The sequence below is a fragment of the Sparus aurata genome, unplaced genomic scaffold (genome assembly GCF_900880675.1).
Source record: "Sparus aurata unplaced genomic scaffold, fSpaAur1.1, whole genome shotgun sequence".
NCBI lineage: Eukaryota > Metazoa > Chordata > Actinopteri > Spariformes > Sparidae > Sparus > Sparus aurata.
Genome location: NW_022045139.1, coordinates 28754 through 56204, shown reverse-complemented (window position 1 = coordinate 56204; position 27451 = coordinate 28754). Strand labels below are relative to the sequence as shown.

Genomic DNA, 27451 nt, shown 5'->3' with positions numbered 1-27451 from the left:
GGGGATGTACACAGCGAGTACAATCACCTGTGTGAATTCCCTCGGGAGGTAGTACGGCCTCATGCTAACAGCCAAAAGTTCGATGTCCTTACTGCAGACCTGTTCTTTAACAGTGATGTGCCAAGAGTTACACCATCTGTCATTAACAAACACAGCCGTCCGTGTCCGGTGTCAGCTCCGTTAGCCACGTCTCAGTGTGCTGCACTCGCGGTAGTCCCTCTGATGCCAGGTCAGCGCCGTTAGCTCATCCATCTTATTGGGGAGAGATCTTACATTCCCCATGACTAGTGCATTGCCCGTAGGAAGCATGTATTTCTATAGAAAAGTGGGAGGTTCAGTAGCTTTTTCATGGATGGCCAAATGAGGTTGTGTTTGAAGGTGAGACGTCAGGGATATAACTTTTGATTATACCATCATATTATTTCACCTTAAGAACTATTCACCTTGTCTTGTTTGGTGTCATTATTTTCAGCACAACCTCACATGTGTGACTGTACAGTTATTTTTTTTTTATTTTGACATATTATATTAACACTATGGACCTAAAATCACAAAATAACATAAAATCAAAGTAGGAAAAAGTTATTTTTTGCTGTGAAAATCACAAACAGTTTAATGAACCAATTGCATTAGTTATAATGAGCTCCTCAGCTCATTCCTGCCTGCTCCACATTCAGCTTCTCCTCCTTGTTCTGACTCACAACACAAAAAACGACTCCACTGCACACTAAACACACCACACCAAACACTACATGACACACTAACTATACACTCCAAGCAGCTAAATGTCACAAATCTCTCAACTCTCAAAACTCGCTCTCTCTGTCGCTGTCTGCATCACCGCCTCTGTCCCTCACACAACTTCCTGTTCCTCAACAACCAAACTTGCTGCTTGGACACTTTTCGTGACAAAAGCCCGTTTTTACCGTTTCTTCCTGCACCAGACACAAAGCAAACGTGACGGCAATGTTCGCGAAAAAGCGTGGCGGACACTATTTACGCCACGTCCGGTTTTGGATGTGCCGGTGCGTCCGGTCCGTCGCCTTGGGAGTTGGATCGTGTAGGTTGGCTAGCAGCTAGCAGCTAGCTACACACGAACATCCACAGATTCCGATTCCACTTTGTTGTTCGCGCGTCTCCGGATCTCCTCAGACCCGAACAGACTCGGTCCGGACTCTTTTAGTCTCGTTAATACACAACAGTCAGTTTAGATGCACAGAACAGAACGGGACCGAACCGCCGGCAAAATCCCGGTCCAGCTCGCGCCGCTGCAGGTATAAATCTGCTTGTTTCTTAAGGTGGGGGGTCGCGGTGGGCTCTGCAGTGATTGGCTCTGGTGCGCACGTGACTGTGGTGGCTCGGTGGACAATGCTCGTGAATTTGTAAAGCATTTATGAAATAATTCATTCACGGTGTCATTGCAGTCCAAACAAATGCGAAGTCGCACACCCTTGAAACACGCAGCAGCCATGTTGTAACTCTCAGGTCAGTCTGATCCTGATCCGCAGAGATATTTGATGAACACACACACACACACACACACACACACACAGGCAGACAGACAGACAGAGATTCCTTGCTTTTATAGAGAGATGACAGACGGGAGGACGGGTCTGTAGCGTGTCCTCCTGTGCGAACAGGCTCCCCGGACACGGCTGAAAATGTAGAAAAAAGAAGTATTGAGACCAGAACGAGAGAAGCGAGTCTGGTCTCAATACTTCTGGTACTTCTGTTCTCCATATTGCCCAAACAGAGAGCTCCAGAGAGAAGTAAAAAAGGATTAGTTAAAAAGTACAAGAAGAACTGTAAAAGAGGAAAAAGCTCAAAAGTGAGCGACAGCTGCTGCAACAGGCTGCCACTCACGCGGTGCCATCTTGAACCTGGAACCTTGAACTTCATCTTGAACCTTGCACTTGAACCTTGCACTGGACAGTTAGCATCCAGCTAGCTTGTGTTAGCTGTGTGTTGCTGTCCTCAGTATTAAACGGGTCCACAAGAGCTGGAGGGACTAAACAGAGTCAGAGGAAACCATCTGATTCAATGATGTCATCAACACTTTAACTCAAAGGACCTTCAGCTTGTGTTTGTCTCTGAGTGGACAGACACAATGTGACTGATTCTTCATGATTCCTCCACAGAGTGGACCAGGAGAGCTCAGAGGTTCCCAGAGGTCCGTCTGTCCAGCAGCATCAGACACACCTGGACTCCATATTTATGGTCTGTACATGAACAACAACTACTTTTACATCCAGTCTGTTCACAATAATCTCCACGCTGCACTTTACAGACCAGTGGTGAATCTGTCCAACATGGATCTGATGTTTGGCTCCATGATGTTAAATGTTGTCATTCACATAATATTCTGTTCCAGCTGCTGGAGGAGAACATTGTGACTTTCGTGAAGAACGAGCTGAAGAAGATCCAGAAGGTTCTGAGTTCAGATTACCCAGAATGCTACCCAGAGAGTCAAAGGGAGGTTGAGGAGGTGTTGGATGGTGAGGATGAAGAGCAGAGGAGGAGCAGCAGAGAGGCATTTCTGAAGATCACACTTCACTTCCTGAGGAGAATGAAGCAGGAGGAGCTGGCTGACTGTCTGCAGAGCAGTAAGAGGATTTCTCTAAAGATTTAACATATTGGATCAATGAGACATTTACTAAAGTCTGATGATGATGAATCTGTTTATATATACAAACTTTAGGGGAAGGAAATTGTGTTATTGTCTTTATAAATAACTTGATGATCTTTTTTGTTGTGTGTTTATTTAGAAAGTCATTCTGCAGTTTGTCAGCGTAAACTTAAATCTAACCTGAAGAAGAAGTTCCAGTGTGTTTTTGAGGGGATCGCTAAAGCAGGAAACCCAACCCTTCTGAATCAGATCTACACAGAGCTCTACATCACAGAGGGAGGGACTGCAGAGGTCAATAAAGAACATGAGGTCAGACAGATTGAAACAGCATCCAGGAAACCACACAGACCAGAAACAACAATCAGACAAGAAGACGTCTGTAAACCTTCACCTGGAAGAGACGAACCAATCAGAACAGTGATGACAAAGGGAGTGGCTGGCATCGGGAAAACAGTCTTAACACAGAAGTTCACTCTGGACTGGGCTGAAGACAAAGCCAACCAGGACATACAGTTCACATTTCCATTCACTTTCAGAGAGCTGAATGTGCTGAAAGAGAAAAAGTTCAGCTTGGTGGAACTTGTTCATCACTTCTTCACTGAAACCAAAGAAATCTGCAGCTTTGAAGAGTTCCAGGTTGTGTTCATCTTTGACGGTCTGGATGAGTGTCGACTTCCTCTGAACTTCCACAACACTAAAATCCTGACTGATGTTAGAGAGTCCACCTCAGTGGATGTGCTGCTGACAAACCTCATCAGGGGGAAACTGCTTCCCTCTGCTCGCCTCTGGATAACCACACGACCTGCAGCAGCCAATCAGATCCCTCCTGGGTGTGTTGACATGGTGACAGAGGTCAGAGGGTTCACTGACCCACAGAAGGAGGAGTACTTCAGGAAGAGATTCAAAGATGAGGAGCAGGCCAGCAGAATCATCTCCCACATCGAGACATCACGAAGCCTCCACATCATGTGCCACATCCCAGTCTTCTGCTGGATCACTGCTACAGTTCTGGAGGATGTGTTGAAGACCAGAGAGGGAGGAGAGCTGCCCAAGACCCTGACTGAGATGTACATCCACTTCCTGGTGGTTCAGTCCAAAGTGAAGAAGGTCAAGTATGATGGAGGAGCTGAGACAGATCCACACTGGACTCGAGAGAGCAGGAAGATGATTGAGTCTCTGGGAAAACTGGCTTTTGATCAGCTGCAGAAAGGAAACCTGATCTTCTATGAATCAGACCTGACAAAGTGTGGCATCAATATCAGAGCAGCCTCAGTGTACTCAGGAGTGTTCACACAGATCTTTAAAGAGGAAAGAGGACTGTTCCAGGACAAGGTGTTCTGTTTCGTCCATCTGAGTGTTCAGGAGTTTCTGGCTGCTCTTTATGTCCATCTGACGTTCATCAACTCTGGAGTCAATCTGCTGGAAGAAAAGCAATCAACATCCTGGTGGTCTAAACTATTCAGAGACAAACCTACACAAACACATCTTATCAACACCCAGGAGTCTGTAGCAAGAAAAAATGAAGTTGCAGTGACACAGTACCTCCAGAGTGCTGTGGACCAGGCCTTAGAGAGTCCAAATGGACACCTGGACTTGTTCCTCCGCTTCCTGCTGGGACTTTCACTGAAGACCAATCAGAATCTCCTACGAGGTCTGCAGACACAGACAGGAAGTAGCTCACAGACAAATCAGGAAACAGTCCAGTACATCAAGAAGAAGATCAGTGAGACGCTGTCTGCAGAGAGAAGCATCAATCTGTTCCACTGTCTGAATGAACTGAACGATCGTTCTCTAGTGGAGGAGATCCAACAGTACCTGAGTTCAGGAAGTCTCTCCACAGATAAACTGTCTCCTGCTCAGTGGTCAGCTCTGGTCTTCATCTTACTGTCATCAGAAAAAGATCTGGATGTGTTTGACCTGAAGAAATACTCTGCTTCAGAGGAGGCTCTTCTGAGGCTGCTGCCAGTGGTCAAAGCCTCCAACAAAGCTCTGTAAGTGTGGAGAAGTTTCTTCAGGACGCACTAAATGTGCTGTTATTGACCCTAAGACAAATATTATTCTCTTGTTCTGCTCATTATTCTTTATCCAGACTGAGTGGCTGTAACCTCTCAGATAGAAGCTGTGAAGCTCTGTCCTCAGTTCTCAGCTCCCAGTCCTCCAGTCTGAGAGAGCTGGACCTGAGTAACAACAACCTGCAGGATTCAGGAGTGAAGAAACTTTCTGTTGAACTGAAGAGTCCACACTGTGTCCTTGAAACTCTCAGGTCAGGATTCATCATTTATTTCAAACTAAGATGATTAATATAATAAATGTTAAACCCTTAAAAACAGATATGCACTGAGTCATCAGGACCTTCAGCTGATGTGTGTTGTTTTGTGTGTCTTCAGGATGTCAGGCTGTCTGATCACAGAGGAAGGCTGTAATTCTCTGGCCTCAGCTCTGGACTCCAACCCCTCCCATCTGAGAGAGCTGGACCTGAGCTACAATCATCCAGGAGACTCAGGAGTGAAGCAGCTGACTGCTCAGTTGAAGGATCCAGGTTGGAGACTGGACACTCTCAGGTATGAAAAGTCCTGCTGCAGCCACAGACAGTCAGTGTGAGACTCTGTATTTGGATTGTAGATGATTCAGTGTTGGGAGGTCTGCTTCGTTTACTCCACCTCCAGTTGCTCAGTTCAGTTCAGTTCAGTTAAGGAGTAAATGCAGCATGGCACTAAGCCAAGAGTTACGAGTGAAGAGAGGAAGATAAGAAGAAGAGATGAAGATCAGCAACCAGGCACAAACACTACAGTTACACCTCTTTTTTCAGACTAGATTAATGCCTTTTCAAAATGTGCCTGTCTGATTTCTTGGCTTCTGGTTTTGCTGCTTCATGAACAGCTTGTCCAAAACTTCACACTCCACACTGACTGCAGAGGGTTATCAAAACATTAACATTAAATCTAATTTCCACCACGTTACTGCTGTGTTATGATATTAATAATAACAATCGACCCTCTGTGTCAGATGTCTCATCAGAAAATACTGAACCTCAAATTCAAAAGATTTCTGTGACACATAAATGAATTTGATGTCACATAGAATAGGCAGCAAGAATCAGTTTACCTTCAAATATCTTTCAAATCAAATCAAATCAGTTTTATTTATATAGCCCAAAATCACAATCACATTGCCTCAATGGGCTTTACAATCTCTTCAGTGAACAACATTCTCTGTCTTTAGACCCTCGATTCGAGTGAGGAAAAACTTCACATGTTGATGGAAAAAAAAACCTTTTAACAGGGTAAAAAAAATGTGGGAAGAAACCTCAGGAAGAGCCACAGAGGAGGGATCCCTCTTCCAGGACAGACAGACACTCAATAGATGTCGCGTGTACAGAAAAGAGCAACAAATCACAGTTTACAAGTTACATTAACAGAAAGTCTCATACAAGTTATGTAAAGTTAGTGGATCCAGGAGACGACTGAGCAGGACGAGGCATCACCAAGCGGTGCCCGAGCCAGACGACCTCCTGTCCACCATGGTGACCTGGAAGAGGGCAGGCCACACAAGATCATTAGTGATAGACAGAGAGAGGCATCAAAATTAACAGAACATCTTTGAACATGGACGGATACGCTTGCTTTACCATTAATTACAAAGGGGACAACATATAAGTCAAAAACATCAAAAGTATTTATTTATTATTGTTTAAAGTAGTTTTTTTTTAAATTTCCCACTTCTCATAGTATTGTTGCTTTGAGCTTTTTGAGTATTTATTTAATCTATTTCTTTTTTAAATGTTATAATCTTATTTATTTTGTCATCTTTGAGAAACTTTGCGTGTTCTCTCTGTGTTCTCCTCAAGTCCTCTTCTAATTTATTGAGTTTTTGTTCTCTAATTTTTTTTATCATTTGAGGAGATGGCTATTATTTTGTCCCTAATCACCGCTTTAATGCATCCCAGAGAATGGGTGGGGTCATTTCTTCATTATCATTATTTTCCAAATTCAATTTAATTACATTTTTCAATTTATCTTTAATAACTGGGTTGTTCAGGATGTTTGAGTTCAGTCACCAGAGAGTGGACTTCTTATATTATTCAGATGGACTGACATATAGATGGGACCATGATCTGAAATAGTACTGGGTCCTATTTCACAGTTATCCACTGTGAGGGACCGAGTAAAAGCCGTTTCACACCAAGTGCGAATTTCCGTGCGGATTATTCGCACGGAAATGTATAAAAAATGATTTCATGGGTTATAATAGGAGCTTGCACACCAGGGCGGGACTTTCATGCGGCAAAAAAAATATCCGGAACCACTTTGTCGTCTGTGGAATTCCGTCTGCGAAACTACACATTTGACCAATGAAATCATTTGCTTTGTAGACAGGAAGTGACATCATACAAAGCAAACGATTTATCTGATAAAATGAACGAAAGTTAAATCATTCTGGTGTCCCAGCTAGAGCTTAGATCGGGCTCAAGAAATCGAGCCCGACCCGACCCGAGCCTGTGCACGTTGTATCCGAGCCCGGCCGACACATTAACTGTATTTATGAGCCCGAGCCCGATTTAAACCCAACATTTTTTTGATACGTGGGCTGTTATAACTGATGTTCTCAGCTATAATTCCATGTTGTTTGAACTGCAGAAATCTGTGTAGAATTATCTTAATGAATAATGCAACAAGTGCCGCACGTAATGCACTCGACAAAGACGCATATATTATCACTGCCCACGATTTGTTTAAAATGGTTCCATACCTCTTTTCTCCAAACTTGCTGAAAGTTAATTCTCCTGTTTTTATTTTTTTTTCTTTACATTTTCAAGCTCCATGTTGCACTTAAGCTACACAATCAGTGATGCCGATAACGCGTCACTCTAATCTGACCACTTTTTGCAGTAACAAGTAATCTAACACGTTAATATTTCCAAACCAGTAATCGGATTAAAGTTATTTATTCAAGTCACTGTGCGTGACTATCATTTTTTGTCATTTTCCTTAGTAAAAATATATATTTTCGCTTTCTTCTTGCGTCTCGGGGAGTGATGTAACGTGTGCGACAAGTCAGCTTTTCAGCATGAGGAAAAGTCACGTGTACACCACGCAGCGACACAAACACAAACAACAATGGAGGGAGGAGAGAGATGCACGTTTTGTAGCTGGAAATAGTTTGAGTTATTAAAAAAAACACACAAATGCTTGATCAAGAGCCCAGCCAATTGCAGGTGCTGAAGAGCTTGAGTACTCCTGCCAGATAATGAACTGTGACTTTTTTTCCGCAAATCATTTTTGTTTCACACCGGTGTGAAACTGCTTTAAGTCAGCAATGAGGACAACAGGTAGTTTTTACCCAAAGCACAAGGTAACAGAATGTATCCAATGAAAATAATAAAGGACGGGGCCCATAAAAGAGGTCAAATTAACAGAACAGTACAAAAGTCAACTGAACAAACTAACAGAAGACAAAACAGACTTAAACAGACCTTCTAATAAACATAAGAGGAGAACTTATATACTGGGTGATCAGCCCATATTAAGAGGGGTTAACTTAAACACTGAACACAAAAGACAACAGCTAACTTACAAACAAAGCAGATCAGGAAAATTAACTCCTTAGAATAAACAATCTATACCTAACCAAACTAAATGAAATTACTAATTGTCCAAGGAAATTAATAAACATAACTAAAGCATTAAATCTCCCCCCCATGGTGCACCGGCCCTTGGGTTGGCCCAATTAGCAATGCCTGCTATAAAATGGCCAAGCATCACCAACAGCACCGGTAACTCTAACAAAAAAAAGAAATTAGAAAACAATACTGGGGACTTCCGGTATGAGGAGTGCGTAGTAGACGTGCCGCAGCTTGCTCCCACGACTGAACTTTTACTTTACCTTTTAAACCTCTCCTTTCATTTTTTTTTGTTTTGTGTGCAATAGGCTAAGTGTTAGTGCTGACTATTTTTTACATGCAGTTATGTCTAAAACAAAGGGCAAGCAAGATAAAGACGGATCTTCTTCGTCGTCTGCTAGCATCACCATGCCAGAGCTTAGCGCTCTATTGGAGGAGCATAGAAAAGCACTGTCTGCAGATTTTAAGTCATCGTTTGAGGCACTGACAACCACGCTGTTACAGACCACGGGCAGCGGATCAGCTCTTTGGAAGAAAACGCTAATGAGGTGGACCTTTGTCTTCAACAACTAGAGACGGCATGTTCCACTCTCCAACACGACAGCGAGTCACTGAAAGCTAAGCTAGCTGACCTGGAGGGTCGCAGTAGGCGCCAAATCATCAGGATCATCGGCCTGCCTGAGTCGCTTGAAGGCTCAAGACCAAGCACGTTTTTTTTAAAACTACTTGTGGATGTCTTTGGCGCGGAGGTCCTCTCTTCAGCCCCCGAGCTCGACCGTGCCCATCGGAGCCTCGCACCCAAGCCTGCTACAGGAGACAAGCCATGACCTGTCATCATATGACTCCACCGCTTCCAAGTAAAGGATCTGCTCATCCGTGAGGCTCGCAGACGGAGTGACCTGTTCTACAAGGAGCACAAGATCCGACTCTACGACGATTACAGTCCCGACGTGCTGAAGCGGTGAGCAGAGTATAAAAACTCCATGGCGGAACTGTACAAGCGCGACTACAAGCCAGCTCTGCTGTATCCATCCAAGCTCCGTATCACCCTCCCCAACGGTGAGAGGACGTGGATCCAGGCTGCTTCAGAGGCTGACAAGTTTGTCCAGGACTTGAACAAAGTCACGTAAGCCAGTATCGTTAATGCACTTGATGTGTGCCTGAAGGCGAAGTGTGCTCTTCCAGTTGAGTGTTGTTTTCTCATAATGTGCGCTAGCGCTTGTGCTGGGTGCAGCTAAATGTTATGCTAGCTGTCAGGAGTTGTTTGCACTGCAGACACCTTTCCAAACGTGATCTCTATATTGTTAATGGGCTTTCTACAGTAGCCTTTTGTTGAGTTGTTCATGTTCCACTGTTTAATAATATTTTCAACAGGTATAGCAGACCGTGCGTTCAAAATAATATCTGAAAATGCCTATTGCACTTAAGTTGGTGTTCCTCTTGAGGTTTTTAAGATGCAATGTTTTTCTTGAAATGTATTGAGCTGTGGGATCAGTGCGATAGATTTGAAGATTTATCAGGTTATGCTGATCAGTGAATCAGTGAGTTTCATGCTGCTGCTGTTTCTTGCAGCAACAACAGGGTTTAGGGTGGGGGGGTGGGTTGTGTTGGGGGAAGGTGGTGTGTTTTTGTCACTGTTTTCTAAGTTTTGCTTTATTGTGCATCTTGTCAGTGTATTTTTATATTATCAGTTATGTGCTACTGCTATAAGTTACAGTATTAAACCCAGACAGATGCTTTATTCCCTCTCTCTGATGCTGAGTAACAGTGGGGGGTGGGCAGGGGCGTTCATAGAGGCGACATTTCCACTCACACCATCAGTCCCATCGTATAATAGCTAGTACAGTCTCACTACCTGCACCTAGTGGTGCTGTGAGGTTCACTAGTTGGAATGTTAAAGGCCTGAACTCTCCTGTTCAGCGCAACAAAGTGTTTAACCATCTTAAATCCTTCAACACTAAAATAGCCTTTTTACAAGAGACTCACCTGAAGCCATTAGATCACGTTAAACTTCGCAGAGGTTGGGTGGGCCAACTCTTCCACTCCTCATTCTCAAGTAAGGCTCGTGGGGCGACAATTCTTATTCATAAATCTGTCCCTTTCTCAGTGTCCACTGTCATTTCAGACCCTAATGGACGTTTTATAATCATTACAGGTAAAATTGGAGGCAATAATCTGGTGTTGGCAAATGTGTATGGCCCAAATTGGGATAATTAGAACTTTTTTAAGAATTTTTTTTCTCTCTCTCTGACCTAAATTCTCACCAGCTCATCCTTGGTGGTGACTTCAACTGCTGTCTTGATCCCTCCCTTGATCGCTCATCTCACAGGCCTTGTGTTCCCTCTAAATTAGGGCTGGGACAACGCTAAATTACATTATTACATAATCGCCATCAGTAAACAGGTCGCTGCGTGACTCTGTCACTTGCGGGGACGGAGGCTGTTTTCTGGGGAAAAGTTCACTTAAGTCTCGGTCGGGAGGGCTGACCATCGCAGTGATTTATATCAACACAACCACTTGAGTGAGTTCAGGGTTTTTGCCGGTGACAGACGCTGTTTTTCGGGCAGAAATGTGAGGAAGACTCGGTAGGACAGGCGGGAGGACAGACGCTGCTCCGCCTACAACTGCGGTATTTTTTCCTCATATAATTTACCCAGGACAGTTACAGTTACTAGTTACTTTTGTTTGGTCATGTGACGTTAAATTAATCATTAGATTAGTCAACTAAAAGAAAAAATTATCGCTAGATTAATCATTAGAAAAATAATCGCTTTGGACAGCTCTAATCTAAATCATCTAAAGTCATCCAGCTCTTCATGGAACAATACGCAGTCTCAGACGCCTGGCGCTTTTTTAATCCTAGCACCAAGCAGTTCTCATTCTTTGTCCCACCCTTGCTCCCTTCTGGATGTGCGTTTTTGATTCCCTGTCAGCCATCACATCTGCCAACATCCAACCCTCACTATTACTTGCCCTGTTTGGTGTTCAACCCATTGGCGTCTCACTGCTGTCCTATTTTATTGAGCTTGTTGCCTTTCTCACACTACTAGCAAGACGTGCCATTCCGTTGCGATGGAGGAGCCCCTCCTCCCCCCCCCCTCACTCTCAATGGATAAAGGACGCTCTTCACTTTATGAGATTGGAAAAAATTAAATACTCCCTTCGTTTCTCAGAACAAAAATTCCGTAAAATCTGGCAACCCGTCCTCGATCATGTCAGATCTCTCTAGATAGACATTGACCTCAACAGGTCACCACCTCTTCACATAACTATGTTCCCCCCATGAGCAATAGCTTGTAGCACACTAGCTGTTTTTTTTTCCTTATGTTTTAATTGTTTTATTTAATTTTTCTTTAGTGTTGTCAGTATTGTTTTATTATTCTTTTGTTTGTGTGTTTGTAAGCGTGTGAGCATGCATGACATGTATGTAGGAATGTCTATGTATATGCCTGGGCATGCATGCTCAGTATGACTACCATTGCCAGCGCTATTTGTATCAAAACCTTTTGTACCCTGTTTCATTGCTACCTCTCTGTAAGGGGAGGAAGTGGGTGGGGTAAACTGTCTCTTTCTTAGTGCCGTGTTCACAGACTGAATCTTTGTATTAATCACACTTCATGTATGAGGTTTATTATACAGGTGATATGCTCAAAATCCCATAAATAAATCATACAAAAAAATAAATAATAAAGTGTGTTGTATGAAATCAAAAACCTGTGTGTGATTTATTTCAATACTTAATGTTAAACTAATATAAACCAACTTAATTGAATATATAATGTGCATAAACAGAATACAGCTAACTTAGTTATAGAAACAAATAGTGTGATAGTGTGGGTGCAGAGGGTTACCACTGTGTCATGGCTGTGTGGCCATCACATCCACCCTAAAAAGATCTCCTCTAAGCATAAAAAAGTAATCGATGCGCGAGTAGACATTGTGAGTGGACGAGTAATGTGAGTATCCTCAGCTTGATGGGTTTATCTCCCCACACGTCTACAATCCCAACTTCACGCATCCACGTATTTAATCTTCTGCCAATGTTTTTAAAATCTCCTTGTCCTTATGTTCTGATATATGTTAGTAATTTACAGCACTGGATATCAGAGTTGCCGCTCCTCTCCGCCTCCCCGACCCATGGGAAGAAAAGTAAACATGGTTAAATCCTGATTTATTTAGTTTAGCATGTTCAGAGTGGTTGAGGTGTGACTCCTGTAGGAAAGCTACTTGGATTTAATCTTTCTTTAAATTTGATAGGATTTTCCCCCTCTTAACTGGATTGAGTATTCCATTTATATTAAATGATGCTATTTTTAAAGACCTGTTTTACGATATGTGATTCTCCCTCCATCCACTCAAAGACATGGTGTGCTTCCCCCTCCCCGCGAGAACTGGCAGGGAATGAACAACTAACATGTTAATAAACATCAAACTGAACACAGTTTGTCCGTTTGACTTCCTATGTAGGGTTCTGTTAGTCTGACCCTGTTGAGCCTCCCAAGGCGGCTCGAAGGGAAAAGTCTTCCTCAGTCTGGAGGGAGAGGCCCTTAACTGCAACAGTCGCATGGCAGAAAACAAAATCAAAAGTGAAAAACGAACCAATAGTGGATCTCCACCACTAATTACAGTCATAGTACAGTACAAGAGATTTCACAATTAGCTCTGCCGTCCTCGAGCTGTGGGTTCGGTCCTTTAGGTCCCGGAGGGGGCCGGCGATGTTCTCCTGAAGGCTCGGAGCTTCTCCTTGTACCTTGAATCCCGCCCGGCTGTGCCCTTCGTTGCTCGTCTGTCCACTCTCCTCCAGGACAGCCGCTGCACCTGCTCCATGAGCGTCTCTTAAAGTCTGATGGATGTCACGGTGTAGCCTCTTCTCAGCAGGTCCTCTCGTGCCTCCTCCATAGTATCGTAGGTTTTGGTTCCATTGTCGTGTCTCACGCGCAGCCTGGCAGGGAAGAGGGTCTGAAACTGAACTTTATTTTCCTTCAGCACTTTGTGGATCTCTGTGTATTCTCTTTGTTTTCTGAGGATAAGAGGTGGATAGTCGTGGTCCAGGTTTATGTGGTTTTCTTGCCAGGTAAACGTCTTCCTCTGCCATGCCCTGCAGAGTAATGTCTCTTTGTTTTAAAACTTGAAAACGTAATTATAATCCACCGGCGACTGCAGTCCCATGAATGGTGGGCTCTTTCAATCTGCAGGTCGGGCATGTCCTCAGTTAGCTCGAGACCCTCGCAGAGTAAATTTTCCACTGATGAGACCATGGTTGTTGATTCCTTCTCGGATCCCTCCGGCACCCCATAGATCCTTATGTTCTCTTGTCCCGAGCGACTTTCCAGATCCAGCAACTTGTCCTCCAGCTTGGTGTGCAGTTTTAGCCGTGATGACTTCTTCTGTGTTTTGGATCCTCTCTTCTGCTTTCTCCATTGGTCGTTACAATTTCTTCTTCTATCGTCTCTAATTGTTCTTTTATTTTCTTGGCGAAAGCGTCTTAGTTCTCGCAGAATCAGTTCCATGTCGGCCATTTCAACGCACTGCACCGCGTTAGCCGCTAATTGTTGCTGCGCCCCGTCTTTCTCACCAACCTGTCTGCGGACAATGTTTACTGCTCAGAGTGGTGATACGGCTCTTATCCCCTTTCTCTACGCTTGTTGCAGAATGATTTACTTGGTTTGTTTGGGGGAATTTCTCCAATTGCTCTGGTTCAACCGGAAGCTCTCTCGCTTTGCGGCCATCTTTATCCTACCTGAGATGTTGAAATCCTGCCCTCTGAGACAAAGAGTGATGAGGAGGAGTCAGAGTCACAGACAGCTGCTGCATCACTCATGATGTGTGTGTTTATGTGGAGCAGCAGTTTCACACATAAATAAATGTGATTAAATGTTATCTAGCAAGTGTTGGTCGGTTAATGTACCAGTTACAATTCTGTCCCTCCAGTCTTGACATGATGTCGTGTTGCATTTGCTCATCAGCGGTGAAGTGAGATCCAAGTGTTCTGTCAGACACATTTTACTGTGAACAGACGAGCTGAGAGCTTCCACTGGTCATCTGATCACAAAGTAATCAATAAGGTGATAATAGCAGGTGTACAGAGCCTCTGAGACACATGTTGCAGACCGCAGACCGCCCCGACAACACTTCAAGATACAACATGTTTTTAACAGGCGCCCACTCACGGATAGTCGCGGGGCGGTCCCAGACTATCTGCTGCTCTAGGAGAGCTTTCCTCATAGCGCCCCATCCCCACGAGAAGAGACCACAGACCATGTCCAGTAAACAGTGATAATCCAAACAATATAACAGGATGTGCAAATGAACAAACCTGTCCAATAATAAATACACAAAAAGGACAAATGAAATCAGCCGGTCCATGATACGGACCTCTCAGAACCAACTCTGTCCTCATGAGGTCAGTCAGCAACATCAGCTGGAGCTGAAGAGCCAGAGTTTGCTGCATGTAGAGGGAACATGAAGCACACTTTCTCACCTTGTGTTCAAGACAACTGACCACACACACACACACACACACAGATATAGAATAAATATGATGTAATGTTATTGTGTGACTGCAGCATAAAGCAGAACCTGATATGTTTTAACATCCTTGAGCCAACTTAGATGAATAAAACAGGACAGTTAAGTTATTGCTGAACTTCTTTACATTCATCAGACACACAAACACCAGAGACACACCAAGTGTGGAATCAGAGGTGGAGTCCAGGTGAGCAGCTTGCACTCACCTGAACATCCAGGCTCAGTGGTTAGAGGCAGGTGAGGTTGCTCCTGTAGTGTCTCCTCTGGAGAACAGACAACATCAATGTATTAGAGGTGATGAAATGTCTCCATTATAAGATGCATCAGGATGCAGAGACAGAGCAGAATCAAGAGTCTGCAGCTCATGTTGATGGTTGATTGTTCGTCCTCAGCTGGACGATAAAGTTTCATCAGGACGTTGCTCCCATGCTTTGAACTGTGGGAGGACTTCTGACTGATGTTACTGATGTAGGAGGATGTTGGAGGGAGGCAGAGATCATCTGAGAGGGATTAAAACACAGTGTTTCTTTAAACAGACATCTGGAGACACATGTCAGATGTTATGAACTTGCTGTGAAGCTCCAACTGGACGAGACTTCTGCCTCACAACAATCACTGATCACGTTGGTCATTTTCTCCTGAAGCTAACGTCTGCAGCCATCAATAATAACTGTTACAGCAGCTAATCAGCCCAGATCTGAGGAGCTGCTGTCAACTCTGAGAGAGGTGTGTGCAGCAGAGTCAGTAAATGTTGGATCTTAAAGCTGCCATGTGAAAACTACATTATTGTAGACAAACGTGAAAGACGCTGCAGATGGAGACAGCTTTTATTTTGTAGCCTGCTGCAGTGTGATTATTGGAAGGACTTTCAGAATAAAAGGGGAATGTAAATGATGAACAGTAGCCGTGTGCAGTGATATAGATCATTGAGGATGACGAACACTGAGATGCATCGAGAATCGTCGACAGCTGAATCGTAATGGAATCGTGAGGCCGCTGAAGATTCACACCTCTAAAATGTTTGTTACATGAAGAATGCAAAAGTCAAATGTAGTTTGTTTTCTAAAGTGCACACAGCACTCCTTCATCCTCCACCATTGATAGTGGCCTCATGTGTGTTAGCAGCATACTGAGGATACCATCAGTCAGAACAGCTGCTGGCTGTGGTGTCATGGGGCGTCCTTCCTCACAACGTAGTCACCATGTTGACTTGTTTCTGTGTCAGGTGACACACACAATATTATATCATATCAGTTTGCATAGTAGCACAATTGACATGAAGCTCAGTGAACTCAGTACACGCCTTGTTGTTTTAGTTCATATCTGCTGATGTAAAGAGCAAATACAGATCAGGCCTGTACAATAAAACACAACAACAACAGAGCAGCACTTCCTCACAACATGTGAACAGTAGAAACATATCAGAGAAACACATGTTCAACATGTAATAGATTACATGTTCAACATGTAATAGATTACAAAGGCTTTGTTGAGCCAGTAGATGCAGAAACATGAACAGTCCTACTAGGGGAGAACCCAAAGAGCTGTGATCCAGCAGCAGTCTATGTTCTGCTGCCACAAACTGAGGGACAGTGAGTGACAGTCAGCTGACAGTTGTTCATCTTATATGTGATGACACTTATTATTTAGTGTTGTGCTGTTATTGTCAGCTTTGGTTACACTTATATCTATGTTGTGTTTCATCTACTGTACTAGTCTTTACACTACAATCTTCTTCTTCTTTTCTTGCTTTGGCCACATGTTTGTGTCACATCGTGCCAATAAAGACATTTTGAATTTAGAAAGTAAATAAAAAGATAAATGTACATTGTGAATGCAGCCTGAGCCATGCACTGAGAATAAAAAGGACATGTAATATATATTTTAACACAACAGATGTGCTCAAGTTTCTATGTGAAGAAATAAAGACTTGACTTCAGACGATCTCTGACTACCACATGAAATATTGTAAAACCTCCTCTGATGTCCTCCAGTGTCTCTGAGCGTACTTCAGCTAATTACCCACCAGGGGGCGACACTGATCCATCACAGACCTGAGAGCACAGACGGAAGCTGTTTCTGTCTTAAACGTTGGTTGTTACATTGAAACCTGTAATGTAGCCGGGCCCTAATCTTGTGTTTGCAGGAACAACAGGTTTACTAATGGATGAAGTGGATCAGGTCCAAAAGTTCATCCTGTCCAAACTTTAGTCAGTCAGCCTGTCCAACAAACAAACCCTGCTGCTCATTAAAACACTGAACAATAAGTGACTAAAGGGACAGACACTACGGATCAGTGGAGACAGCTTCTGGCTTTGAAACCTTTACTAAGTCACAATATTATATCATATCAGTTTGCATAATGGAGGCTGTTGGACCAGGACTCCTGTTTTATCATCAGACTGGCAGAACATGCTTCCAGTTAATGGACTCCTCAGCTTGACATACTCCTTCTTTACCTTGTGACTTATCACTCATGCTGACACCTGCAAAGACAGAAAATATTATCAAGCTAGCTAGTGTTGTTATCTCACTACAAAGGGTCATTTGATGATACATGCTAACACATGCTGTCAACATAATAATTATGAATGTAGGCTACATGTAGCAGCCTAATCGCTACCTCAGAATAATAAGGTTCTATCTGCGTTCACATCAGTTTTCAGATATTGAGGTTTAAAGTTTTAGCATTGCAAATAACAAAACTGAAACATGGAGCACATTTCTTTATAGCAGCAGAGTTACATACACCATAAATGTATTCTACAGCTGAGATATCACAATTCTACATGAAGTGTAAATGAGGGTTTTTGAAACAGGTCAATTGTAGATAGAACCTTATAGTTCTAAAAACTAACAGCTGCCTTGGAATTATAAGGTTCTATCTTCAAAAACAGAAAAAGGAACAATGATTATCAAAGAACTTTAACAATTTACTGATACATACTGTTGGAATGTTCAGTTTATATGATAAAAAGTGTCTTTTTATTGGTTAATATGTTAAATCTTCACTTGCTTCAGTCCCTCCTGCAGGTGATCTCTTTCTTTTATTCCCTCTCCGCCTGCATTTTCCTCTCTACAAGCACATTACAACACCATCAGAGCAACAAATACAGCCACATCCAAACAATGCCTTGCCAAACATCAGTTCAAAGTAGATTTTCATGCTAAGACTAGTGCTAGGTAGCGTTAGCCAACGTTAGCTAGCATTAGCTAACATGACGCAATTCTGAAAGTTGTCTTCAGCAATCATTTCCATGATTCAACGTTAGCTGTTATCTGTCATTCCTGTGCAAAAAATGGATGATGCCAGCTGACATTAGCTAACGCAAGCTAACATTCATTTCAACAATTCAACAATCATTTCCTTGCCAAACATAATTTCAAACTTAATTTGAATCATATTCTAACTAGTCTGAGAATATGATTCAAATCAAGTCAGAAGTTATCTTTGGCAAGGAAATGCCAAGCTAGCTAACGCAAGCTAACGCTATCTAACGTTAGCTAATGCTAACGCTAACTTGTATCATATTCTAAGTCTAGTTACTGCAAGCTGATGCAAGCTAACGTTAGCTAGCATCAGCTAACATGACCCAATTCTGAAAGTTGTCTTCAGCAATCATTCTCAGACTAGTTACTGCTAGCGTTAGCTAACGCCTGCAGTTACTGCTAGCTAGTTACTGCTAGCTAACGTTAGCTAATGCTAGCAGTAACTAGTCTTAGAATATGAATCAAATCAAGTTGGAAATGAATTCTGGTAAGGAAATATCAAGCTAGCTCATGTTAGCTAAAGCTAGCTAACGCAAGCTAACGTTATGTAACACTAGCTAACGTTGGCAAGTGTTAGCTATCTGTCATTCCTGCAAAAAATAGCTAATGCTAGCTAACATTAGCTAACGCAAGCTAGCAAGAGGAGCAAACGTTAGCTAGCCTTAGCTAGCGTTAGCTATCTGTCATTCGTGTTTAAAAAATAATTAATGCTAGCTAACATTAGCTAACACAAGCTGACATAGCAATCATTTCCTTGATTCAACGTTAGCTAACGTTAGCTATCTGTCATTCCTGTGCAAAAAATTGATTCTGCCAGCTAACATTAGCTAACGCAAGCTAACATTCATTCCAACAATTCAACAATCATTTCCTTGCCAAACATCATTTCAAACTTAATTTGAGTCATATTCTAACTAGTCTGAGAATATGATTCAAATCAAGTCAGAAGTTATCTTTGGCAAGGAAATTCCAAGCTAGCTAACGCAAGCTAACGCTATCTAACATTACCTAACATGACCCAATTCTGAAAGTTGTCTTCAGCAATCATTTTCTTGATTCAACGTTACCTAATGTTAGCTCTCTGTCATTCCTGTGCAAAAAATGGTTAATGCTAGCTAACATTAGCTAAAGCAAGCTGACATAGCAATCATTTCCTTGCCAAACATCATTTCCAACGTGAGTTGAATCATATTCTCAGACTAGTTACTTCTAGCATTAGCTAATGCCTGCAGTTACTTCTTGCGAGTTACTGCTAGCTAACGTTAGCTAAAGCTAGCAATAACTAGTCTTACCCCAAATTTCCACTGGATGCGTGTCCGCTGCGTTGCAGCTCCGATCCGGTTTTGCTCCGCCGTCCGCCGTCCAGCAATCTCCACCGGTTGCGGTTTGAGTCCGCTGCGGCGCAGTACGGTAGACAGCTGGCTCACGAGGCAGAGAAGTTCCCGCGATAATCACATGATCACTCACGACCGCAGTTATAGGTCTGTGTTATTAAAATCAAGAACACGAAGTGTTCCCGACCGAGGGAATAGCAGAAAAGCTTGTGTTTGTCTCTTTTTTTGAGATTTATGTACTGGTGTCAACACCGAGTGTTTTATTTTGAAAGGTAACCGGATGCTGTTTGTTATTTTAGCGCTTGACTTCCTGTCTGCTCGGTGCTAAATTCAGCTGAATTGCTGCGTCGCACTCCGGCATCCGCCAGATATAGGAGTCCTGCGTATCTGTGCCGGAGGGCGCCGGACTGCCGGAGCTGGGACGGAGCAGATACGCAGCGCAGCGGACCTGGTGGAGATTGACACATTGACTAAAGTGAAACGTATTTGCTCCGCTGGCGTGGCGGAGACGCAACGCAGCGGAGACGTATCCAGTGGAAATTGGGGGTTAGAATATGAATTAAATCAAGTCGGAAATGAATTTTGGCAAGGAAATATCAAGCTAGCTCATGTTAGCTAAAGCTAGCTAACACAGTCTAACGTTATGTAACATTCACTAACGTTAGCTAGTGTATATATCTGTCATTCCTGCAGAAAATAGCTAATGCTAGCTAACATTAGCTAATGCAAGCTAGCAAGAGGAGCAAACGTTAGCTAGCGTTAGCTATCTGTCATTCCTGTGTAAAAAATAATTGATGCTAGCTAACATTAGCTAACACAAGCTGACATAGCAATCATTTCCTTGCCAAACATCATTTCCAACTTGAGTTGAATCGTATTCTCAGACTAGTTACTGCTAGCGTTAGTTAACGCCTGCAGTTACTGCTAGCTTGTTACTGCTAGCTAATTTTAGCTAATGCTAGCAGTAACTATCTTAGAATATGAATCAAATAAAGTCGGAATGAATTTTGGCAAGGAAATATCAAGCTAGCTCATGTGAGCTAAAGCTAGCTAACGCAAGTTAACGTTATGTAACACTAGCTAACGTTGGCTAGTGTTAGCTATCTGTCATTCCTGCAAAAAATAGCTAATGCTAGCTACCATTAGCTAACGCAAACTAGCAAGAGAAGCAAACGTTAGCTAGCATCAGCTCGCGCTAGCTATCTGTCATTCCTGTGTAAAAAATAATTAATGCTAGCTAACACAAGCTGACATAGCAATCATTTCCTTGCCAAACATAATTTCCAACTTGAGTTGAATCGTATTCTCAGACTAGTTACTGCTAGCGTTAGTTAACACCTGCAGTTACTGCTAGCTTGTTACTGCTAGCTAATTTTAGCTAATGCTAGCAGTAACTATCTTAGAATATGAATCAAATAAAGTCGGAAATGAATTTTGGCAAGGAAATGTCAAGCTAGCTCATGTTAGCTAAAGCTAGCTAACGCAATCTAACGTTATGTAACATTTGCTAACGTTAGCTAGTGTTAGCTATCTGTTATTCCTGCAGAAAATAGCCAAACATCTTTTCCAACTTCAGTTGAATCATATTCTCAGACCTAGTTACTGCTAGCTAACGCAAGCTAATGATAACACCTACTTGTATCATATTCTAAGTCCAGTTACTGCTAGCTAACACAAGCAAACGTTATCTAACGCTATTTAACGTTAGCTAGTGTTAGTTCTCTGTCATTCCTGTGCTAAAAATAGCTAATGCTAGCTAACATTAGCTAACGCAAGCTGACATAGTAATCATGTCCTTGCCAACATCAAGCTAACACAAACTAATGCTAGCTAATGCTAACTTGTATCATATTCTAAGTCTAGTTACTGCTAGCTAACGTTGGCTAATGCTAGCAGTAACTGGTCTTAGTTAGTTGGAGATTAATTTTGGCAAGGAAATGTCAAACTAGCTAATGTTAGCTAAAGCTAGCTAGCGAGAGGAGTTAATGTTAGCTAACACAAGCTAACACCAACTAATGTTAGCTAACACTTACGCTAACTTGTATCATATTCTAAGTCTAGTTACTGCTAGCCAACGCAAGCTAACGTTAGGTAACGTTGGCTAGCGCTGGCTAACATTAGCTAGTGTTAGCTATCTGTCATTCCTGTGCCAAAAGCAGTTAACGTAGTAAATCATTTCCTGCTTGATTTGAATAATATTCTAATACTAGTTACTGCTAGCTAATGCAAGCTAATGCTGACGCTTACTTGTATCATATTCTAAGTCTCGCTACTGCTAGCTAACTTTATCTAACGCTAGCTAACGTTAGCTAGTGTTAGCTATCTGCCATTCATGTGCAAAAGATAGCTAATGCTAGCTAACATTAGCTATCTTTTGCAATGTTAACTAACCCTGGATAACGTTTGCTACTGTTAGCTGACGCTAATAATAACTTGTATCCTATTCTAAGTCTAGTTACTGCTAGCTAACGCAAGTTAATGTTAGCTAACTAAAATAAATAATAAATAATAATAAATAATAAATAATTAAATAATTTCCCAGTCTGGGATCATTAAAGTAATTCTATCTATCTATCTAACCCTGGCTAACGTTTGCTAGTGTTAGGTAACGCTAACGGTAACTTGTATCCTTTTCTAAGTCTAATTACTGCTAGCTAACGCAAGTTGATGTTAGCTAACCCCGGCTAACGTTTGCTAGTGTTAGCTAACGGTAACTTTTGTCTTATTCTAAGTCCAGTTTCTGCTAGCTAACACAAGTTAATGTTAGCTAACCCTGGCTAACGTTTGCTTGTGTTAGCTAACTGTCATTCTTGTGCCAAAAATAACTAATGCTAGCTAACATCAGCTAATGCAAGCTAACATAGTAAATTATTTCTAGAGTTACTGCTAGCTAACGCAAGTTAATGTTAGCTAACCCCGGCTAACGTTTGCTAGTGTTAGCTAACGGTAACTTTTGTCTTATTCTAAGTCCAGTTTGTGCTAGTTAACACAAGTTAATGTTAGCTAACCCTGGCTAACGTTTGCTTGTGTTAGCTAACTGTCATTCTTGTGCCAAAAATAACTAATGTTAGCTAACATCAGCTAATGCAAGCTAACATAGTAAATTATTTCTAGAGTTACTGCTAGCTAACGCAAGTTAATGTCAGCTAACCCGGGGTAATGTTTGCTAGTGTTAGCTAACGGTAACTTTTGTCTTAATCTAAGTCCAGTTTGTGCTAGTTAACACAAGTTAATGTTAGCTAACCCTGGCTAACGTTTGCTAGTATTAGCTATCTGCCATTCATGTGCAAAAGATAGCTAATGCTAGCTAACATTAGCTAACGCAAGCTAACATTAGCTATTTTCTGCACAGTAATGACAGCTTCGGTGACACTTGTGAGGTTCTGGAGGGAAACAGTCTGCGAAACAGCAGATACTGAAGAAATCACAAGACCCGTGCTGTGTTCCGATATCCATACTTCCATGAGTACACTTAAACGTAGTACACTATCCACACTAAGTACGCAGATTTCAGCAGGTGAGTACTGTTCCAAATCTAATACTCCGTGGTGCACTTACCGGAAATTACGATCGCGACAGCCGCCGCGGCGGCAAAAACATCCCGCTTTGAACGGTGAACATAAGACATCTACGGCTTTACTTTTTAACAATTACAATCCTACAATCCTGCAATATGGCTCCGCTGCAGGCGCTGTTGTCTCAGAAGCTATTTAAAGAAAAAAAACCGAGCGGAGTGCCTCTGCCTGGCTCCGCTTCTTCCGCTACGTAGACAAGATGGCGGCCGTTGAGTGCGCAAAGTGTACATCGTTGCACACTCAAGGATTTTGCCGTTATGAGTGCAACATCCGGGTCCTTTAAGTACACTTCTTTTCACCGCGATAGATATCGGAACACCCTACGTACTCAAACTAAGTATAGTAAGTACGGAAAGTATGGATATTGGAACACGGCACAAGCCTGCTTGCATACCTATCTGTACAATCTTCATTGAAGCAATGGCTAATAAGAAGTTGGCCGAAGATATTGAAGAAATCAAGAAGTCTCTGGGCTTCCTGTCACAGGAAATAACTCAAGTGGTAACTGAACAAAGAGGCCTAAAGGAATTGCTGGAGGAAATTAAACAACTGAAAAAAGAGGTACAAGTTAAGGACAAGAAAATCGAACAACTGGAAAAAAGAATTGATGACTTGGAGCAGTATTCAAGGATGGATGACCTGTTGATATCAGGGCTTGAAATAAAACGCTCTTATGCACAGGCAGCAGCCAGTGGTGGGGGAGAGGAAAACCAGCTAAATCCTGCTTCAAATCCTGAATTACCAATGTTCGAACAACAGGTAATCAACTTCTTTGATAATAATGGCATTACAATAGACAGTAAGAACATTGCCGCTTGCCACACTTTGCCTCAGAAAGACCGCAAAAAGACAAATATCCTGATTGGCTTTGTCAACAGGAAGCACAAAATGGAGGTGCTTAGGAATGCCAGAAAATTAAAGGGAACGGGTGTTTATGTGAATGAGCACCTAACTAAGAGAAATGCTGCAATTGCAAGAGAAGCAAGGATTCTGAGGAAAGAAAGGAAGATTCAAGACACCTGGACAAGAAACTGTAGAGTTTTCATCAAGCTGAACGGACCTCGTGAAGAAGCAAAAGTGATCGCTGTCAAGGATATAACAGAGCTGGATCAATACAAATGACTGAATATTGCTGTGTATCACCCAGATTGAAAGAAGTCAACGCTATGAAACACAATAAACTGGATATATGACACAACCAGACAACACAGTAAGAGCAGATTCTGGTCATTCTGATTATGAAAATCTGCAATTTAAAACGTTCGATTATACAGAGTATAAACCACAAGACATGCAAAATGATCTTGATCCAGAGAACAATTTTTATACAAAAATAAAGAATACTTGTGAATACTTTACCGAGGACCATTTTGAGGCCCAAATGACTCTCAGAGATTCATTGTCCATTATACATTTCAACTGTAGGAGTCTTAATACACATTTTTCTAAGATCTTAGATTGTTTAGCACAAACAAAAACTACATTTTCTGCAATAGCAATCTCAGAGACATGGCTTGGCTATGAAGAGCAATCTTCCTTGTACCAAATAGAAGGATATAATGCGTTCTTCAAAAGTAGAAATTGTCAAAAAGGCGGGGGAGTAGCATTGTACATTGATCAGAACTTGAGAAGTAAACTTGTCAGTAGGAAGTGTCTAATCCTGGATAATATCATGGAATGTGTTACAGTAGAGATTGAGATTGAAAAGTCAAGAAATGCCATAATAAGTTGTGTGTATTGAAAACCAGGGTCCTGTATGGAAAAGTTTCAGGAAACAATGATTGATCTGTATGAGGATATAAATAGTAAAAGGCTCTTTGTCTGTGGAGATTTCAATGTTGATCTGCTCAATCCTCAAAAACAAAATACTGTTCCAGAATTTATTCACTCCATGTACAGTTTATGCTTGTATCCATCCATAACAAGACCAACTCGAATAACAAAAAGCAGTGCAACCCTGATTGATAACATATTCACTAATGCTACAGAAAGTGAAATAACAAGTGGAGTTTTAATTACTGATATATCCGACCATCTACCAGTCTTTACAGTAATAAAGAGAGTTATCAAATCAGTAACACAAAACAAAAAAATCATAGTAAAAAGGTTAAAATCTCAAGAGGCTATTTCTAGACTAAAGAATGAACTAAAGGAACAAAATTGGGATAATGTTTATGTAGACGATGTAAATATTGCATATGATGCATTTCTCAAAATATTTATGACTTTGTATGAAAAACATTGCCCTCTAGTTAGTAAAGTAATGAACCATAAATGTACAGAAAAGCCCTGGTTTACTAGGGGTATTCAAAAAGCATGTAAGAGAAAGAATAAACTGTACAAAGACTTCTTGAGAAAGAGGACAAAAGAGGCAGAATGTACTTATAAGCAATACAAGAACAGATTAACTAGTATTATAAGATCAAGTCAAATGAACTATTATGGAGAAGAATAAAAGTAACATTAAAAATACTTGGAGTGTTTTAAACAAACTAATCAAAAAGGGAAATCAAAATGCTGACATTCCAACTGAATTCCTAACAAACGATAGAACTTTGATCAATCAACCCAATGAAACTGTAAATCAGTTTAACCAATATTTCACGAATATTGGCCCTAAACTGGCTAAAGAAATAGTCAACACTAATCAAGTAGATGCTTTAAGCAAAATACCAACCACTGATAAAACTATATTTATTCAAGCTACTGATGAAAATGAAATAATTTCAGTGGTCAAAAACTGCAAGACTAAGACGTCAGCTGACTGGAATGGACTGGACATGTCAGTATTAAAAGACATTATTGAATGTGTTGTCAAACCAATCTCGTACATTTTTAATCTTTCTTTACAATCGGGGGTTTTCCCAGAAAAAATGAAGATGGCTAAAGTGATGCCTATCCACAAGGCTGGTGATAAACATGAATTCACTCATTATAGACCCATTTCCATTCTGTCACAGTTTTCTAAGATACTGGAGAAGATATTCCATAAAAGATTATTCAGTTATGTAGATAAGCAAAGTATTCTTTGTGAACAGCAGTATGGTTTTAGACCTAATAGGACCACTACCTTAGCATTAGTGGACCTTGTAGAAAAAATATCAAATGCCATAGACAACAAACAATATGCTGTTGGTGTGTTCTTAGACCTCACCAAAGCTTTTGATACAGTGAATCATGAATTGCTACTCCAAAAACTTTACAGATATGGGATGAGAGGAGTGGCCTTTTCTTGGCTCCAGACTTATTTGAAGAATAGATCTCAGTATGTCCACATCAATGGCACTGATTCCCAGTTGCTGACAGTGACCTGCGGCCTCCCACAGGGGGCAGTGTTGGGTCCTTTTCTGTTTCTTATGTATATTAATGACCTTTGCTTAGTTTCAAAAACATTAAACCTTATTTTATTCGCTGATGACACCAACATGCTTAGTTGTGGTAAAAATTTAGAAACATTAATTGATATAGTAGAAAAACAATTATTTTTGTTAAAGAAGTGGTTTGATTCAAATAAGTTAACCCTCAATTTAAACAAAACCAAATGTATAGTTTTTGGAAATCGTGCCATTGATGTTCATAGAAATGTAATAATTAATGACACTGAGATAGAACGAGTGAATGAAATAACATTTCTTGGAGTACTTTTACAAAATAAGCTCAGCTGGAAGCCCCATATAAACCACATCAAGGCAAAACTATGTAAATCTCTTGCAATAATATCTAAAGTCAAAGAACTTTTACATGAAAAAATGTATATATTTTATACTGTTCCCTGGTCCTTCCTTACATGACCTATGGTCTAGAAGTTTGGGGGAACACTTATAAAACTAATCTTAATCCAATTACTATAATTCAAAAAAGAGCGATCCGCATTGTGAATAAAGTGGCTTACAGGGAACATACAAATGAGCTTTTCATCAAGCTAAAAGCATTAAAATTAAAGGACTTGGTTGACTTTAAAACAGCACAATTTATGTACAACATAAGCCATAACAAGTTACCTGTGCATATTCAGGGATTATTCCAAAAACGAGACTGTGGTTATAATTTCCGAAAGGAAGAAATGTTTAAAAAAACATATGTGAGAACAAGTGCAAAGCAGCATTGTGTTTCTTTTGTTGGGATTAATGTCTGGAGTAAATTGGGCCAAGAGCAAAAAGACTGTAAAACTTTAATTCAATTTAAAACTCTTTTGAAGATATCATTTATAAAAAGATATGTTGAGAATGGATGCTAAGGATGCAAAAATTAAGAAGATTCTTTCTTTTCTTCTTTGGGACGATCTGAAAATAAAAAATGTATGAGTGCATGCATAAGACAAGGGCAGCTTCTATTGTTTATGTGTGTAAATACACTGGGATAGGAGCAATAAGCTTAGCTTCTGCCTATTCCACTTCAGACTTGATGTTTATCTATGTCTTTATCTGTTAAATGTTTAAATGTCTGAATAAATCAAAATAAATCTGAATCTGAATCTGAGTCTCTGTCACTTGGTTCT

At 41.3% G+C, this 27451-nt stretch overlaps 1 protein-coding gene across 1 annotated transcript; it reads left to right on the top strand.

Annotated features, from left to right (window-relative positions):
* Positions 1-2368: 2368 nt before the first annotated feature.
* Positions 2369-4621, top strand: LOC115577964 (protein NLRC3-like; the record flags this gene model as incomplete). The annotated part of the gene is made up of 4 exons (XM_030410829.1): positions 2369-2603; positions 2705-2710; positions 2781-4020; positions 4090-4621. Coding segments are annotated over 4 exons (2013 nt in total), but the record flags the coding sequence as incomplete, so codon positions are not given.
* Positions 4622-27451: the final 22830 nt, after the last annotated feature.